Below are 19,795 nucleotides of genomic sequence, written 5' to 3'. Positions count from 1 at the left end.
AGGCTTCTCCATCCACAATGGCAGCAGCACTACCCAGAACCCTTGGAGAGTTGCAGCTTTATCGAATACTACAGAAAGCCAATCTCTTATTTTATTTTGATGCCTTCATTCAGCAGGGAGGCGATGATGTCCAGCAATTATGTGAGGCAGGTGAAGAGGAGTTTCTTGAAATCATGGCCCTTGTTGGCATGGCCAGCAAACCACTTCATGTCCGAAGACTGCAGAAGGCTTTGAGAGACTGGGTCACGAATCCCAGCCTTTTTAACCAGCCCCTGACATCCTTACCGGTCAGTAGCATTCCAATATACAAGTTACCAGAAGGATCTCCAACTTGGCTGGGAATATCATGCAATAGTTATGACAGGAACAGTAGCACACGTGAGCCTCATTTGAAGATTCCAAAATGTGCTGCCACGACATGTGTCCAGAGTGTGGGGGCAGGCAAGTCTGATGGGATAGGACACTTGCCCCTGCAGAGCAGCAGTGATCAGAGACTATGGCAAGGACACCACACTACAGAGAGTGAGCACAGTCTTTCTCCAGCAGATGTTGGTTCTCCTGCCTCCCCAAAGGAGAACTCGGAAACGTTGGATGCCGCAGCCGCTTTGTCAGTGACCGAGTGTGTTGAGCGTATGGTTCCCACCCTCCCCAAAAGTGACTTGAATGAAGTGAAAGAACTATTGAAAATCAATAAAAAACTGGCCAAGATGGTTGGTCACATCTTTGAGATGAGTGACGAGGACCCTCACAAAGAGGAGGAAATTAGGAAGTACAGTGCAATATATGGCAGATTTGACTCCAAAAGAAAGGATGGTAAACATCTCACCCTCCACGAGGTAAAATGATATGAGCACCAATCACTTTTCTCTGTTCATTTTCTAATCTCGTACTCCGCACTTTCCCCTCAGAGATCACACATATTAAGGGGAAGATTGGTACTTTCATTGCAATACCAGGGCAGTATGAAGTCTTGAATCAGGTAGGGCTTTTAACATATTTATTTTGATATATCACATCATCTAGCATGCCAGTCAGATGTCTTTTGGGGAACATCTTCTCCCTACATGGCTATGTTCTATGGTGTCCACAATTGGGATGCAACTAAATTCTTCTATAGACAACTTATTTTGCACTCTGCCATTCCATGCCTTTTATGATACTCAAATATCTTATTTATGCCACTGCTACTGAACTTTGCTTTTTCTTAGCAAAGCATTAGTAATTTGTTGAAGACAGACTGTTTCGCATTTATTCATCAAGTGACATGTTCTGTTTATTTAGATCAGCCTTTTCAAAACTGATTATTGGGCATCTTATTGGTGTTGCTGTGTGCCTTTAAATCCATTCTAGCATATGACAACCCTAGGTTGAACCTATTCACAGGATTTTCAGGGGTTGAAAGTGTGTAGCTTATCCAAGGTCATCCATAGCTGAGTGGGAAATCAAATCCTGGCCTCCAGAGACATAATTCAGCACTCAACTACACTGGCTCTTACCATTGGGCATGCTGCTTGGGAATTATGAGAGTTGTAGTCCAGCATGCCCGAAGGGCACCAATTTGGGGTACATTGGGTTACACATATGAATAAAGACCTAAAAGTGTCTTAAAATTATTCTTGATCTTCTTTCTTCCTTCCTGGGTATTATTGCATTTCCTGAGTAAAAATCAACTGTTCAGGGATTCTGGGTTGAACATTCAGTCTGTCAATTCAATCAATTATACATAATATTCCTTATTTTTTTTAAGCAACTGTTCATTTTTGCATTATCTTTTTCTGTTTTGCATGGCAGATGCTGTCTGTTAGATTGCTATTTTGATGTCCTTTCACAGCATGATGCTTCAGCTGAACGTGTAAAAGGTGTACAAGCAAATTTTGCACCAGTGTTATCTTATTTCAGTTGTTGGATTTTTTTTTAATTTTCCTTTACAAGTTTTGTAATACCATCTGGAAAATGCAGCAAAGAAAGAAAGAGGGCACATTTTAAAAGTGATTGCATCCAGTAGAGTAAAGCATGCTTAACCTTGTTGACAACCAATGGACCTGAGTGTGTTTAGGTCTGTCGTGGGTTGTGGTCTAGACTAACAGTTCTCGTGGAATTTAAATGCTGCAAACCCTGGATGATACTCTTCCTGAGGAACATCTTTTCAGACTGTTTGAAAACTTTGCCTGAAAAATACATTTTTAGAGAATTCTGTAACACATAAATGTTTTGTATTATTTATTTTCTAAGTCATTAAATGATACGGTTCTTGGATATCTAGTTGTCTACTATTTTATTTACCTTAAAATTTATCCCTGTATGTCTGACTTACAACATTTGGGTTCAGAATAATGTTTCCTTGTGAATGTTTGATCAAGAAAAGTCTTGTTTTTGCAGCATCTTTTAAGATTTACCTTGTTTAAGAAAATGAGTTTTCACATTTAATTTTACGTTGTTGAAATTGAAAAAAACAGTTACATTACTTGTCTTGGAAAATTGTCATTTGATGATGCATCTTTATGTAAAGAGAGTAGAGTCTACTGGATCTGTTGCAATCTTAGTTCACAGTGTTAGATTTTTACATTCCGTTCTTCCACCTACATACATCAACACACTTTGATTTTGAGGAAGGTTACAGTATTATGAGTTGGTTGGAATTCCAGGTCTCTTTATTATCCTCTTTGAAGCAGTGGCAAGTGAAGGAATCTTTATAGAACTGAATAGGAACAATTTTCCTCAGTTTTCAACAAAGGACATAAAAATAATCTTTTTGTTTGTCGTAAGGTCTTTGTGCCTCTAGATGTCCCTCCGTGATTTGATTACTAGTGAGCAGTTCTTTCAAGGTAGTTGGCTGTCTAAAGGCCATAGCGGTTTTCCACCCACACTTTCTTTCAGGAGAACATCATCATTTAATGATGGGTTATAGGCCAATTATGGCTTGCTGCAGTAGAAGGACAGTTTAGTATCAACAACTTATTCCTGTATTCTGTACTATTTTAGGAGACTGTAAGAGTTGATTTAGTCTCACTTGCTAAATGCATTGGGTTTTCTCCATCCAAATCTAGCTTCTCTTCCCAATTTTTGTCCTATTTATGTAAAATGGCTTATAGTTGACCATTCACACCTAAGTACTTATCAGTTCCCTTAATTACTTTACAATTCCTTAACCTCTTAGATTCTGGATCTGGTTTTGATAGATAAAATGCATAGAATTCCCTCTCCCCAACTATTTAAAAACCTGTTCAGAGTGACTAATAACGTCTCTTTTTGTGGGTGTGGCAGTAATGTGAATCTTAACCAGGAGCACCTAAAGGTGCAATGCTGAGCAAGATTTCCTGAAAAAGAAATACTGCCTAACTTCAGAGCACCACCGGTAGCGATAGACCAAAACCTTGTGAATCAATTGTGAATGTTTTAAAATTGAAAAGGGCAAGGACTCCCCCCCCCCCCCCCCCAAGTAATCAATAAAGATACCAGAATGAATGTAGATTTTCCCCTGTTGTCTTTAGACAGTTGAAGAAAACGTAGAGGAGTACTTTGTTTTTATTTTTATAGGTGAAACTTACATAATTTTGTAGTGGATTCCGTCAGTATGGTGGACATAGCTCCAAAAGGCTTCCTGTTTTGACAGTCCCCAAGTTACAAACAAGATATATTCTGCCAGTTTGTTCTTAATGTGAATTTTTAAGTAAGCTGGAACAGGTACATTTTTAAAGTATAACTCCAGCCATATATATAAGTGTGTGTGTGTATATATATATATACACAGAGAGAGAGAGAGAGAGCTTTGGCTTAGCTGTCTGTGCCCCTGTCCAGAAGATTTCACCTGTCTTTCTGTCCCTGTGATCATTGGATTTTGTAAAGCTTGGCTGTTGTGGAAACAAGGATTAGTGGTCAAGCTTCAGTGGAGACACCTTTTCCCCATGATAACTCTTTCAGGATAAAATCTCCCTTCCTAGTGGTTAATTTATCTCAGTGTCCTTCCAGAAAGGCCCTATATTCTAGGATCTGACCTCAGGTTTTTTGCTTTAAATCAGATTATATGAGTCCGCACTGCCAGATAATCTGAGATAAACAGAAAACCTGGGATCAGATGCTGGGATAAAGGGCCCATCTGGAAGGGCCCTCACTGTTGTCTTACCCCTGTTCTTAACTATTAATTATTTGTAAATGAGATGCCTGTAACTCAGGGACTGCCTGTATATGCTAGAAATAGCACTCTTGAATCTAGTAATGTGTTGCTCTTTGTGGATTGGCTCAGTTCATTTTTTCCATAACAATTCCTCATACATCTATGGAATCAATGCAAAACAGATGAAGTATCTTCATTAGAGCAGTGGTTCTCTACTTGTGGGTCCCCAGATGTTTTGACCTTCAACTCCCATAAATTCTAACAGCTAGTAAACTGGCTAGGATATCTGGGAGTTGTAGACCAAAACACCTGGGGACCCACAGGTTGAGAACCACTGATCTAGACATTCCTGCTACTGTTCCACATACAATTTCACTTCTGTCAAAAAAGGTATACATTACATTACCCCCCCACCTCTACCTCTTGCGATTTAGTAGAATTGTAACATATAAGGGTAAGGTGTGGCTTGTAATTTTCTAGTCCTAAGCTTGTTCGTAAACCAGTTTGCAGAACATGCCTACATGATCACAAGGCATGAAAACAGCTTCCAGTCTTATTTCTCCAACCCTAACATCTTGCTTGTATACACATATTGTTATCTTACATTGTGGTTAAATACCAAATGTTCAAAACCGTAAATGTGGCTTATTTGATAGCATTTGGTAAACATCTATTCTTGGGTTGGTAGCCTAAATGTTTGCCCATTTTACTGCTTAGGAAAATCTGTCTCGTTCTAAAAGTAGTTATGTGGGGGAAAATATGGAGTGGTTTTGAAAGAGTTGGCTGCCATGGGTCCTGTCAATTATTATCAAAATATATTCAGAGAAGGATGTGACACATACATATACACAAAACTTTCTATATTTTAAATCAGGGGTCCTCAATTTTTTTAAACAGAGGGCCAGGTCACAGTCCCTCAAACTATGTTTCCACTGGATGTCATTCGTTCAGTAGGATACACTATTATCCACATATTTGGGAGTTGTACTGTATACAGTGATTTCTTCGGGTTGGATATGTTTTGTCATCTCAAAGGTGATTTTCTACTTCTCTTTTCCAAGAATTAAGATAGAGAGTTGAAACTGGTACTGAAAATGTATTCCCTCTTCAGCGAGTATCTTAATTATTTTATTTATTTGTTTATGTATTTACAGTATTTATATTCCGCCCTTCTCACCTTGAAGGAGACTCAGGGTGGATATACACTGACAGGACGGCCAACAGCACAGATAGAGGTGTATAGGCATTTCCCATATTCGGCATCTTGGAGGTTGTGCTCGATTCCAGCCACAGGGTGAGGGGTGGGGTTCTGTTGCTGTATCCTTCATGCCAAAGAGCCCTGTTCACAGACCTCCTTTTGATTGAATCACCGGCATTTTCTGGTATTTCCTTATGGTGCCATTAAAATACCTCCTGCCTAAGAGGTACCTATTTATCTATCCACTGCTGTTTTTGATTTTTTAGGTGGGCAGTGAAGTTGGGCTGAAGATTGGGCACTCACCCCCAACCTGGGCTTCGAACTGCCAACCCTTTGATTGGCAGGATTTATTGCAGCTAGTGGTTAGCCTGCTGTGGTAAAGCCCAACCCTTATTATGGTACCCGTTTGTGAAATGCAATGTGTTTGCAGTGATCATCCTGTGAGAAAGTCCTAAATCCAACATTTACAACATCCAACATCCTCTCATTCTGCATAAATTTTCCAACATTTTCAAAGCCCCCTTTAGAATAACTGATTATATTATTTGAGCATTCCTGTAGCTACTTAAGTGCATGAAAAATCAAGGAGGAGTTAGCATCTTTTCTTCTTGTATGTGGGTATGTATAGAATCAATCAGACTATCAGTAACTCACAAATGTATTCCTTATCCCTGCTTATCTGAAAATCCTTGTAGATGCAAGGGGCCAGATTCCATGTTTCATAGAGGCTTATGTGGAATTGAGCTGCAGATACCAACTCCTTATTGCTTGATAACAAGGGATTTTCTCTTTTCCTAAAGAAGAAATAATTTCCCCTCTGAACCACATTTTTGTAAATGTGAAATAAGACAAATCTATTTAGCTAGTTAAGGTTTTATTGATAGAACCCCCCTCTCCCCACCCCATGGTTTATGGTGTCTTTCTGTGCCAGATAATTTCATTTGTTTATTACATGATTAAATTATTCATGTTGTTGTGCCGTTGTATGTCTGTATGCTGGGAGCCGTCTGATTTCCTAGTTTAGAGGGTCAGGCTAACCAATAGGAGTTGTACATTTAAAAGAAAAATCAGACAATGGCTCTATTTCGAATGAATAGGATAGTTAGCAACATTTATTTATCTGGTCTTAAAGTATAAGGTAAATTAGGGTTGCCATATTTTGAATAAAATATATGGTCTAAATGAATTTTATTTTTTATAGTACTGATTTTGTTCATATTCCATCTGTAAAATATGTGTAGACCTCTAAGATAAAAAAACTCAACAAATGGAATGATCAAGATCTACCTGATCTATTGTTGTTGTTGGCTTTTTTGTATAGTTTGGTATTCTGTTTAAAGAAGGTATCTGAAAATGAAATGGATACCTGAGTATGCCAATTAAAATAGTTTAAAACCAACTGTAGGTATGTTTGAATTTGTACAGACATTGTGTAGATTTTATTAATGCTTAAGATTATGAGTATCCAGGTGGAAAGGAGATATGTGATTGTCTCAAGCAAGGACTAAAATAGACAATAAAAGCATTTAGAGTCCATTCCACTTATTTTATTACAAGCTAACTTTGACAGCTCATTGTGGTAAGGGCAATGTATTCTTTGTGCTTAAAAACAAATTAACCTTGCACCAAGTACACCTGAATTCTATGAGGTGCATAAATTATACATCTTAAAAAGATAGATGCATTGTTTGTATAATCCTATACTGCTAACTATGGAGGAGCAGCAGGAAACTGGATTGCAGAAGGCTTCTCACTTAATTTAGTTTTCTATCTCATCTCTAAGAATTTCTCAGGTACTATTTAGATTGCTGTCAAACTTGACTTTAGCATAAGAACTTGAAATTTGGTTTATTTTAATGAAGGTGGTGGTTGTCAGGGTGCTTCTAATGTGGAAGCCAACATGATTCAGTGGGTAAAGTGTGATACGGCCAAGGAGCATAAGAAGTGATTTTGAGGAAGTACCATATGCACTTATATATGTTTGCCTTGTGCGTTATTAATCGAGGACAGGTTTGGGGGCCCAAATTAGGGATTTTGATGTGATCTATGCATATGTTGAGGGCCATTATGTGGGAAGGAGAAAGGGCCAGTTTTGCCTCTGGCCACTGATGCATTCAAAAAGGCCAGAAGCAGCATTGTGGTAGGGAAAGTAGAGGGTACCAGTGCTTTTTGGTGAAAGGGAAGGTTCTCCCAGGAATGTTTAGGAGCTTGGCTTTTACCGCTCTAAGAGATGGGGATGGTTCCTTTGTTGATAAAGTACTTTATTGATATGTCGACCTGTGTTTTTGGGTCAGTAGTTTGATTAACACTTCTAGACTTATACGTGAGTATATACAGTAACCCTCAAACTGAATTTCACAGTATACTTGCAAGCATAAAATAGGATGGCTTATTTATGCTCTCTTGAGCTCCTTAGAGGGAGAGCAAATATGACAGCACTCTTCTGTACTTGTGCAATGCTGCCATGAAACATTTCAGTCCTTAGATATAAAAATCTGCTGACCATTTGATATAACTTGAAAATTGCTGACCATTTGATATACTATCCTTTGGAAGTAAAGCCTATTCATCAAAATATCAAGTAACTTTGCTTAGGATTACAAACAATGATATATTTGCTAAAATATGATCAAGTTTGACGGACATATTTCACTGTCTTATTTTTACATGGAATCTATTCATTTTTGAAGATCTTGGACTTTCATTAATTTAAAGAGGTATTTGAGCTTCCCAGCTCTTTTAATACTTACTCAATTCCCCCAGATCCATCTGTCCCATTGTATAATGGCTAACTGCTATAAAGTGAATGTGAACAAATTCCAGCATAAGCCAATACAACTCCCTTCATTAGCTTTCATTTTGTGATATGAAGATTCATTCTGATTAGGGCTCATTAGCTGAGATCTTTGTAGTTATTGAGATCAGTTCAAAGCTATTAGTCCCAAATTCCCTGGTGCAGCTTGTGGGAACTTGAAAGTAAGGAAAACAATATTGAGTTCAGCGTTACACAGTGTAATTTTATTCCCTTCTTTGTTTTAAGTTGTGCAGAGATGAGGTCTGTGGTGCTGCTGGGCTCATGAGGTGAAGGACCCTCAGGCTCCATAATACTAAAGGCCACAAAATGTGAAGTGGAGTGAATGTGTGTGTTGCTCTGCACACAAGTAAATACAGACTAGGGTAATAAACCCTATATAATATAACCCTTTCACGTTAGCCAGTATGTCAGTACTGCAATCCAAAAGTGTAAAGTGGAAGTTGGTTTAACAGTTTGGCAGCTGTTTGTAGTCCCCCCCCCCCCCCCCCGTCATTTTAGGTTATTTAAAGGTGTGGCAGCTTGTGCTCTTTCATGTCACTGGAGCAATGGATCACAGAAGTCTTGGTTTATGTCACTGTAGACCAATGGTTCTCAACCTGTGGGTCCCTAGATGTTTTGGCCTTAAACTCTCAGAAAACCAAACAGCTGGTAAACTGGCTGGGGTTTCTGGGAGTTGTAGGCCAAAACACCTGAGGACCTACAGGTTGAGAACTACTGCTGTAGACAGATGGGAGACTCAGGCTCTGAGACTATGGTAGGTCTCAGTGGATGATGTATTTCCTTCATGTCTGGTCGTGTGGGCTTATCCAGATATTTCAGTGAATCCCACCTCTTCTGGGCACTAGTTTCCATGGGGAGGGGCTTCAGTGGCATTATGGTAGGCCCAGGGAATGGTGAATAATTCAGTATATTGTTGTTCGGTTTGCAGAATTGTTGTGCTTTCCTGAGTCGTGCAGGGTTGTGGACATTGCATTTCCAAAATGACCATAAAAGTGTTACAGTGCAGAAGATGCAGTACAGAACTGGGTATTATTTATTGATAGTTCTAATGTGCAATTGCAGCCCCAGATTCACAGGCATTCTCCCATCATTGAGAAGGTTTATTATAGAGAGTATTGTATGTCATATAAATTGTATAGTCGTCTTCCTGCATCTCTTCATTCATCTAACTACTATAAACAGGTAGCTGAAAGAGCCGTAATGTAAGTGTTTGGGTCATTGTTGATTCTCATCTGATCTTAGTTTCTGGAGCATTGTCTTTAATATCTCCTTTTACTCTCTGCAGATGTTTTTCGACTGTAACTCTCAACGTTTCTCACCATTAGTTACTGTGGTGGGAGTTGTAGTCCAAGAACTTCAGGAGGGCTACAGATTGCCCCTGTCTATTAGAGGAATAATTTAATGACAATCTAATGAAACTTCCCCAAAATCGTATGCTGGAGATGGGGAAATATGGGACACTCCAGATGTTGGGTTGCAACTCTTCTCAGCTATTACTGTTGACCACACTGACTGTGGCTGGTGGGAGCTGTCATTCAACTTTCAGAGGGCTGTATGTTCCCCGCTCTTGCAGTATGCATTTCTTGATGTTATATTCTTACTGCTGATGTACTCTCCCTCCACACTGGGATTGACATGGCCAAGGCACTGAACTTTCCTTGTGTTCTGTTCTCTAGCTCACAGTTAATGAAGCAGCTGCTCAGCTGTGTGTAAAGGATAATGCGTTGTTGACCCGGAGGGATGAGCTCTTTGCACTGGCACGGCAAATCTCTCGAGAAGTTACGTACAAGTATACTTACCGGACTACCAAGTAAGCGTATACTTACTTATTTTTTAAGTGACCAGTGTGTTTTAATTGGGGTTATTGTTAATTGTTCAAAGTCTGTTCTTTGCAATGGAGACCTGATTCATACACATGACTAAATGTTAATGTGGTGGAGAAACGTGAAAGTTCACTCTTTTCCCATGGCACCTTTGATGTTACATCTGTGACACAGTTATGCGTAGGCATGTGCCACACTACCCTTTGTGAAGGGAAAAGGCTATGTGATTTATCTGCACATATGTTTTTACATGATATGCTATGTGAAAATGTTGTAGAAAAATATACTTTTCATATATTTAACTTCACTCCAAAGATAAGTTCAAAGAGAAATTTAAAATCTCTTCCCTATCTATTATGCTCTCTGGTGGAAGAACCAAACGTGCAAAGTCCTTTCAAGCAACCCCAGTCTTAAGATGATGAGATTGAATGCCTTGCGTCTACTGATCATGTAATTCAAGTTGAAGACAATTCTTTGGGAAATTATCCTAAAATATATTTTTAGGATTCTATGTTATTCACAAGAAATGCATTTTTTTGAAGGTAGTGTATACTATCTAGTGTAAAAATGTGTTTTCATTTCTTAGGTCGAAATGTGGAGAAAGAGATGAGCTGTCACCAAAGAGAATTAAGATAGAGGTACTGTACATTAACTTGCTCTGTGTGGTTATCATTGCTAACATTGACTTGCATCCATTAATCCATTAAAATGGCATGTATTTTGAATTAAAGTAGATAAAGCTTAACTAAGGCTCTACAGAACCAGCTAGATATAAATATTGAAATAAGAAAAATAAGTGAGCAATGCTGGATATTAGAGGAAACCCGGTCCTATAAACTGGATAAAATCCATATGTTTACAGAATCTGCATGCACACATGTGCACACAAACACATACACACATATTGCAGAGGATACAGCAATTCCTAATTTGTTTTATAAATTACTGGGGTTTTTTTTTTTGTAGTGTTCATATTCTGGAATGCAGCCATGGGCCTTCTGTTTTCATTTAGCAACAATAATAGTTCCATTTACACAGCCACATCTTTAAAGAAAGAAAAAGAGGAGATTGTGGGATTCCTTCTGCCCAAAAGGGTTGCTAGACTGCAGTTACCATCAACAAAAAGGAAGGATTTCCTAGCTGTGTTTGACTGCAAATAATAAATAAAAAAAATCAGTATGAGGCTTAGAAACAAAATATGCATTTCAATACAAATATTTCAAAGGTTGTATTCATTATGTTGGACACTGTTTGGGCTATACTGGGAGAAAGTTCGGATATAAACTAAATAAATGAAAGAATTTTGTTTGGAATGGTATTGACTTACTAGGCTCTACATCTGATATTCTATGCAGTTTCTGTTTTGATATTGGAAATTAGTGTCTTGTGGCATAAGTCCGATTCAAACATAGTTTACTGAGGTTTAATTCAGCTGTTGTGTGTTATTGTCTTGGTAGGTTTATTGGCGGGGTTGTACTCAGCAATGCTGTTGTACATGTCATCATTGGCTGTATTTACACTAACTCAATTTATGGATAAAAACTGAACCCATTTCTCATACATTACTCATTCCTTTATTCCAGCAGAGACTCTAATAAGAAAGCAACAATAATCCATAGCTTTCTGTTATATGCATATTGGGAATTATGCTATTTTTTTCACATCAAGCCCAGAACTCTAAGCCAATTTAAATGCATAGTTCTTTAAGCCAGAAATTTTTGGCTTAGTATTATTCATAAGCACAACAATTAAACTAAATAAAATTAATTAAACAGTGGTTTGATCATGTGACCTAAACATATGTGATTTGGTTTTGTTTATGTAAATGAAACAGCTTTGTTTTGTTTTGTTTTGTTTCCCAAATCACTCGGTGAATTCTATTTTGTTTTCCAGATTTTTCTAATTGTGACAAACAACTCACAAAAATCTGTTATCTGTTTTGGGGTGGGAAATACATACCTGTGGACTTGGTTGCCAGTAATTTCCTGATTCTAAGAACAAGTTCCTCACTGACTTTAGAAATTAGAAACTCATGGAGATCTCAATATTTTTTCCCATTGAAGATTTGTTCAAGTGGAAGTTTTTCATTAAGAATCTTCATGAAGAATGGCACTTATTTTAGTAGGACTACAGTAAAAGACTTCACAAAATGTGGCAGAGATTTTTTTCTCATTTCAAAATGCCACAGTGGTAGACTTATAAGTGACACCTGCCTTGTCTAGCCTATGAAAAAGCAGATGTCATATTTATTGAATCTGATTTGTTTTTTCCTAGAAGGTTGAGCTCTGCCAACCAGAGTCTGGTACAAAATCGTGGTGGTAGCCAGGCGTCTGTTGTTTACTTCAAACTGTGAGCCATACACTGAGAGAGAATTTTGCATATTAATTTCCATAGACTTCCCATTCTAACACATCACTCTGAAAATAACCAGGCCATTTGAACAAGGAACTCTCCAAATCCAACCAATTTTCCTGATATTCCAATTTTACAGATTAGTCTGAGGCATAAACAATATGAATAAGCTCAGCTATATCGCAGTTGTGGTTTTTTTTTTTAAAGATCCCTATGTTTTTGTCAAAGTAAGAAACCAATGGAGAGCTATTCTAAAACACAGAGAACTCTACCAGAATCTGGATCTACATTCTGCCAAACCCTAAATTAGATGAAAGATTAATTTTGCATGAAGATTTAAAGTATCTCTGGCAGATGTATTAAATTTACATTGCTTGCGTCATATTTGCAGGGGTTCAGTTCAGAAACCCTACATGAAAACAAAAACAAAGAACCCTGATGGTCACACTCCATGTTATTAAATGGCAATGACTGAAAGTGCACTCTTCAGTATGTCCACGTTTACTTTGCAACCATTTCATAATATGGGATGTGATGATTCATAGAAATTACAAATCTAGAGAGTTCACTTGATTTTTTTGAAGGAAAGACCACAGCTTTTCAGAACAATTAATTATGTTACTGAGATGCACAGCCATTCTTTCATCCAGATGAAATGAGATTTCTCAGCTCTCCCAGTTGTTTGAATACCAGTCCTCATACAGTATCATACACTGCCTTCAAAATCTCTCAGAAAGTGTTCATCACATGGTTGAAATAGCTCTTCTCCGAAACTGCACATCAAAGGTTCTCCTTGGGCTTATAGAATGCATTGCAAATTGGTTTGCATGCTGTCTGTAATTAGGAAGGGCTTCCTAATATTTAACCCACATCTGTATCCCTCGAGTTTTCAAATCCTTCCCTTTTGATCCTTTCCTCGGCATACAGGGAAAAAAATGACTCATGAGCCTAAAGGGAAAATTTCACCAGTCCATTGTAGGCATCGAGCAATAATCCTCAAGTCAGTGTGTAGTTGAGAGGCTTCAGTGTATATTGGCTTAGCTAGAGAGGCGATTTTATTTCATCGTCTTTCCCAAGTGTCACAGAGAGAAACTAATTGTATTGTACACCAGTTGCCCTTGTGGGGTGGGAGCAAGGGAAGGATGGAGTCAGTGACATGTAATAAACTCAGAATGAAACCAGATTCTTTTTGTAATGGGACTTTCAGAAATTTCAAATATAGTTGTGTAGAATGGCTTTCTAGTAAAATAGTATACAGTGGTACCTCAGTTAGAAAAGCCTCTGACAGTGAAGCTTCTTTTTTACTCTGTCTTTTAAGCTTCCACTAGCCTCTGTTTTTCCAGTTTTTTTTTTAAGCATCATTGGCATTGGGAGAATGGCAAAGAAGGGCTGAATAAACATATAGTCTTGATGTCAGATTGCAGCAGCATGCCTGCAGGAAATGCCTTAAAAGGAGGGAAAAACTGGAGAGGGGGTAGAAAAAGAAATGTGGTAGCACTTAAAAAAAAACTAACTGGTTATTTTCGCGTGAGCTTTTGTTGATATTAAACCACTTCCTCAAGTGCAGTATTAAGTGGTATTAAGGCCTTAGGCATAAAGCAGCTGTAGAGGTGGAGTAGAATGTATATGTTGAATATCACTTATCCAAAATACTTGCGACCAGAAGTGTTTTGGATTTTGTGGGGGAAAGGATTTTGAAATACCCGTATTTGCATACCAGTATACCAGTACATACTTCAAGAGATAGCTTGGAGATGGGATTCAAGTCTAAACATAAAATTAATTTGTGTTTCATGTACACTTTATATCATTTTGTGCATGTAAAACATTTTGTGTACATTGAACCATCAGAAAGCAATGGTTACATTATCTCAGCTACTCAGTGTGGATAATCTTTGGCTGTTTTAGCATCATTATCATTACTGACTCCAGATTTATTTGCTACTGATAAGCAATACTTTTCTTACACGTATTCACACATAAATATTTAGCAGTAAAAATGTCATTAATACAGTGAAAAAAATAATGTGTTCAGGATAAGTAAGCAGCCTAGTAGCATGACCAGAATACCTGCATTACCTGTTTAGCAACAGCAACAGCAAATAATTACAGGTTTTTTGTCTCAATCTACAACCCTGTGTTTTGATTGAAAGTTTACTGTTTTCTGTATGTTATTGCTTAGGAGAAAAGAAATATCAGAAGTGGTCTTTGAGGGATAAGGAGACATTCTGCTGGATGGATATTAAAATGTTTCGTCCAGAGTCATCTAACTCATTACCAATGGGTTTTGTCTTAGAAGTCTCTCTTTGATTTTATAACATAATTTCTTGTTCTGATATGGACGCTTGCTGTTCAAATCTCTCAATACATCCATCACACTTTTTCACCATGTCGTGTATAAGCACCTTTTATTCTGTGTCAGCAATGTCATCTTCACCGTCAGTATCATGGTCACTTTGAGAACCATTTTGGCTATTTCACCATTGGTCAATGAGTGACCAACTGGAGCCTCATTGATGTTAAAAACTTCCTAGATATAGTTCTTTCAGTTTAGTGGTAAACTCCGAAGATATATTTTTTTTGCATGTGCAAGGAGGTCAATTTTTTTTTCTCACTTGACACTTCAAAATAACCACCTTCTTCATCTTCATCACTGAACATAATTGCAGGCAGAGGCTGTGCCAGTCGTGCAAAATTGTGTCTTTCGTCACTGTGTTCCCTGAGTTGGCAACAGCATGTACAGCATCCTTCATGCTAAACTGCTATTGAAAACCTTGCACACCCACGCTTCTGTTTTCTGCTGCTAGCATGCTGCTTAAGAAAGTGTTTTTATATTTACTCTTCATTGATCTAAGGATACCCTGGTCACATGGATGAATTAATGAAGTTACATTTGGAGGAAAGCGCATGGCATAAACATTTTTATGAGAATTTCAGTGGAGGATGAATAGAACAGTTGTCAAGTAATAACAAAATCTTGCAGTCATTATCCAGTCCAGCTTCCCTGCAGTGAGCATGAGCTACTGGTACAAAACGTTTGTTTGTTTGTTTAATCCTTATTGTTATTTCATCTTACATAATTAAAAAATTCAGTAGGAGGGAGTAAAGATAAAAAACAAAAAAGAAGATTAATGAAAAATGAAAAAGCAAAAAAAGAGAAAGAAAAAAAAGATACAAAAAACCTCGGGGGGGGGGGGTAGAAGGCGAGATAAAGAGTGAACATAAAAGAAAAAAGAGGTGGAAAAAAAGGAAAGGAAAAAAGGAAAGAAAAAGAGGGGTTTGCACATAAAAAATAAAAAATTGCAACTTCTGGTCATCCTCTATACCAGGGGTCCTCAAACTAAGGCCCGGGGGCCAGATACAGCCCTCCAAGGTCATTTAGGGTCAAGCTAAGTGAAATGACTTGAATGCACACAACAACAACAACAATCCTATCTCATCAGCCAAAAGCAGGCCCACACTTCCCATTGAAATACTAAGTTTATATTTGTTAAAATTGTTCTTCGTTTTAATTATTGTATTGTTTTAAGTGTTTTTGCAGTACAAATAAGATGTGCAGTGTGCATAGGAATTCATTCATGTTTTTTTCAAATTATAATCCGGCCCTCCAACAGTTTGAGGGACTGTGACCTGGTCCTCTGTTCAAAAAGTTTGAGGACCCCTGCTCTATACAGCTTTTTCTTTCTATTCTTCTTTCTTTTCTCCTCTCTGGTACAAAACACTTGTGGAACCAATCAGAAAAAAAATATCCTTAGTGATCTATACGTTTTTGTTAGCATAATAACTGATTGGTATGAAATTGATTACTTTAAAACAAAGAGGACACAATCTTTTCCCTATCGCAACAACTTTATACTAATATATACCTGCTGCATTCTTACATCCTAGCACAATTTTTCTGTCCTTGGCATTCTTAATTCCTGCAGGAGCTCTCATCAGCTATAGTTAGTGTCTTTTTGGAACAATACCAAAACAGTATTTTTTCATTAGCATTAATTCTGCTCTGACGTCAGATTTTCATCAGTGATGACCTTAACAAACTCATCAGTTTTTCCACTGCTTCATGATCAGCAGATGCTTTATCACCAGAAATCTTTAAAAATGCATGTAACCAGCCATTTGAATACTCACAGTTCCCTTCGGAATTGTGCAGACCTTTACCTGTTTCATGATCAGCATATCAGTACGTGGCATATATCCACGTTGATGAATCCATTCTTTTGATACACTGAGATCTTCATTTTTAGCTTTATATGGTAAATCTCTGTCTAGTGTCCTGCCTACAACAGGCAAGTAAACAGCTGCTGCCTCTACAATATCTTATAAAATAGAGAGAGAGAGCATGTGCATATCAGCCTGCTGCACCTTCCTAGTTAACACGTAAAACTTATGGATTCTTGGAAGATTTGGAGTTATCAATTGGGAACAAACTATAAAAGGATATTTATTCCATAGTTCTGTTTTTTACCTTGCACAGTATCTTTGTGTAGCTCATGAGAAAGAGGGAGATAATATGAATGAGTTCATGAATTCATGAATGAATGATTATGCTGGGTTGTTTTATATGAAGGAAAGGGTTTGGAAGAAAAAGTCAGTTGTTTTTTTTAAAGATGAATGACTTTTATAATTAACCTATATAACATTTGAATATTTCAAGGTAGATGTATAATTTCAATCTAAATTTGCTTGATATTTAGAAATCTCACTTCTGCCTTGGAAAAATAGGGAGAGAGAAAGGGTAGTAGGATATTTACGGAACTCTGCCACCAATACTGCCATAGCTGCTTTCCCCATTCCACCATGTTAGTGGGTGTAAAAAACTACTGTTGTGCTCTTTTGAGACTTTAAATGCCATATCTTCCACAAATTGAATAATCTTCGGTATACTAGGTGTACTGTCTCCCCTGCCCTCTCGCTTCTATTCTCTTCTCTCTCTTTCTCTCTCTCATCAAGACTGAGGTGCCTCTGCAAAAACTGTGTGGGCAAACCTACAAGACTGCCTTTTCCCAGCTAGCCAGAATTGTAAATCTTGAATCTGCAGGAGCCATGGGTCCTACATAAGGAATACAAAGAGAGGGGTGGAAGAATCACAAATTACATCCAATTACCTATGAAAGTATTTTGTTTCCCTTACACAGCCTCCTTTTTTGTTGATGGAGTGGGTGGGCAAACCGTGGGAGGATTTTGTAGAGGGATGCGGAAATCCAGTAAAATGACAAGCTTTAGGAGTAGAGTGAGTGGGAGAAGGAATGCAGTGAACTCTCGTTAGACTTGGATTTGGGTGTAATTATTAATGAGCTAAACTGCAAGGACCTGAAATGCATTCTAATGTGTTTTATAAAAAGAGCAATATTAAAGACAAGAGTTATCACTATTCTACACTTCTGCCTTGTTAGTGGGAGGAGATTAACGATGGACTCTATATGGGGTTGTATCTCTTTTTGTCACCTCTGAGTCAGTAGCACCAAGACCACCTGAAACTATGAGCCAAGCAAGGCACTGGCAGTTTCACTGGGCAGTCTACTAATCTCAGAAGTATCGTATTGCAGATCAGTAATATATTAAAAGGTTTCTTTTTCAAATGTAATGCTGACAGCCAAGAGGAGCAATAAAAGTGTGTGTGTGTGTGTTTGTGTGTTTGTGTTGAGGGTGGAGAATTTTGCAGCCTTGCCCTCCTATGGACTAGCAGCACAAAAGTATCTTAAAAATTGCAGAGAGGGAAGGAAAACTGATGCACAGTTCCAGGCTTAAAAGGCTCAGTGGGTGTATTGAGACCTACAGGGAAATTGAAGGGGTGGTTGCAGAGAAAGAAGCTTAGAGTTAATGTCAGGACTGGGTAGGGTGGGAGAAATGGAAAGCGAGGGCGTATGCCGCCCACGCTGCTTCCAACCAAGCAAGGTTGAGAAGAAAGAGTATGGGATTTCTTTCTCTCCCTGAAGATCAAAAGAACAGAAGCATTGCAATCTGGCGTTCGCGTAGGAGCAGTGTTGGTGGAGGGGAAGAAAGTGCCTGTGGGACTGGGAACATCTGCTCTGAGAAATTGCTTTAAGACTGGCCAAGTTGCAAGGAAGCTGTGTGAGTGCTTGTTTTCATAGAGCAGACCACAACCAGCAATGGGGCGGAAGGAATGTTTGGCTGGAGGAAGCTCTGTATCCCCTGCTTACCCTTCTCTGAAGTCTTTCATGTATTTTATACTGCTTACCATTACAGGAGGGGTTTTTTTTTTACTCCCCCTTTTGGATAAGGTTATTATTGTTATCATTTATTTATGTGGCATCATCAATGTGCATGGTACTTTACAGTAAAACAACCAAAATCAATGGGTCTTGCCAAAGGCCTAAAATCTAATATGTATGTATATTTTAGGTGGAACCCTGTTCATTGTTACTCATAGTTAGAGCTTGCCATATATATAAGGGGGGGGGGGGGAACTAGGACATTCTTGTGGGATCCCTTGTGGCCCTGGCCACTGACTCTCCCAATTTTATTGAACACTACTAGACTTGTGCAATTTGGCTGGAGGGTGATCCATTTTTGGTATACAAATTTTGTTGGGTGCCTTCCAAAAAGTAGGCTAATGGAAAAATCTGTTTTGGACTAGGCAGCCAAAAGATCCGGGAAGATCTAGCCAATTGGCGGCAGTGGGGAATTTACAAGGCTCCCCTTTCCGTTCCTAGGATACTTTCCTTTCTTCCTCTCAAGGGAGCTTGCAGTGGGGTTAAGGAAGCACCCTTCCTGGGACCCTTTCCTTTCTTCCCTTCAAGGAAGCCTGGGTTTCAGCAACGGCATTAAGGAAGAAAACACAGCTTGCGCAAGACATGTCACGATGTTCTTCTATTGCCATTGGCCCAACTGGTAGAGCTCACAGGGAAACCTCATGCGAGGAGCACGCAGCAGCCTCTTTGCGTGCCCCGTGATGTTGAATAGGGAAGGAGGAGCTGTGATCGTCTGCCACTTAGTTTCATAACGGATGAAAAAAATGTGATGGCTGGGTGTTTGTCATTATGGCCATCCGCCCAAGCCAGATTGGCCTAAGGGAAACAACCACTCTGAATCCGTGCACAAGCCTATTGGACACCCACCATATTACAAATGTTCAGTGGAATATGTATGTTTTCTTTAAAGGATCAGATAATAACTCCACAAAACGGCTCAGGATCTCAAAAAATCTCTTTCAGGTCAATAAACATTTTGACAGTAAGGACCCAAAATTGAACATCTAATGCATCTTTGAGGAGATAGAGATATGTAGACAGGTTTAAGGCTCTGGAGAATCTCACTTTACATTTTCTTTCTAAAGCATCATCCTACATTTTGACTTTTTTGTGTTGGAAAGACTTGATAAAAAAGCCAAAATAATTTAATAACAGCAGCTAGAGAATTAACTCATTTTTCTTATCAGTTTGTGAAATGTATCTAGCCAGTTTCCTGGCCCTTGCTCCCTTGGGTTTCTAGGAAACACCCGCAAGACTTTCCCTTTCTGCTCCTTCACT

The 19,795-nt window shown here is 38.5% G+C and overlaps 1 protein-coding gene across 2 annotated transcripts in view; it reads left to right on the top strand.

The window, feature by feature from the left end:
- The window catches only part of NAB1 (NGFI-A binding protein 1), a 50,756-nt gene that overhangs the window by 14,997 nt on the left and 15,964 nt on the right, over positions 1-19,795 (top strand). For both annotated transcript variants that reach the window (XM_060780598.2, XM_060780590.2), the window contains exons 2-4: positions 3-836; positions 9,804-9,937; positions 10,537-10,588. In XM_060780598.2, coding sequence (XP_060636581.2) covers positions 3-836; positions 9,804-9,937; positions 10,537-10,588 — 1,020 coding nt within the window. The remainder of the gene's footprint in view (positions 1-2; positions 837-9,803; positions 9,938-10,536; positions 10,589-19,795) is intronic.

This window comes from Anolis sagrei, chromosome 1 (genome assembly GCF_037176765.1).
Source record: "Anolis sagrei isolate rAnoSag1 chromosome 1, rAnoSag1.mat, whole genome shotgun sequence".
NCBI lineage: Eukaryota > Metazoa > Chordata > Lepidosauria > Squamata > Dactyloidae > Anolis > Anolis sagrei.
Note: the sequence above shows the minus strand (reverse complement) of the source record. Positions and strands in the feature narration are given on the sequence as shown.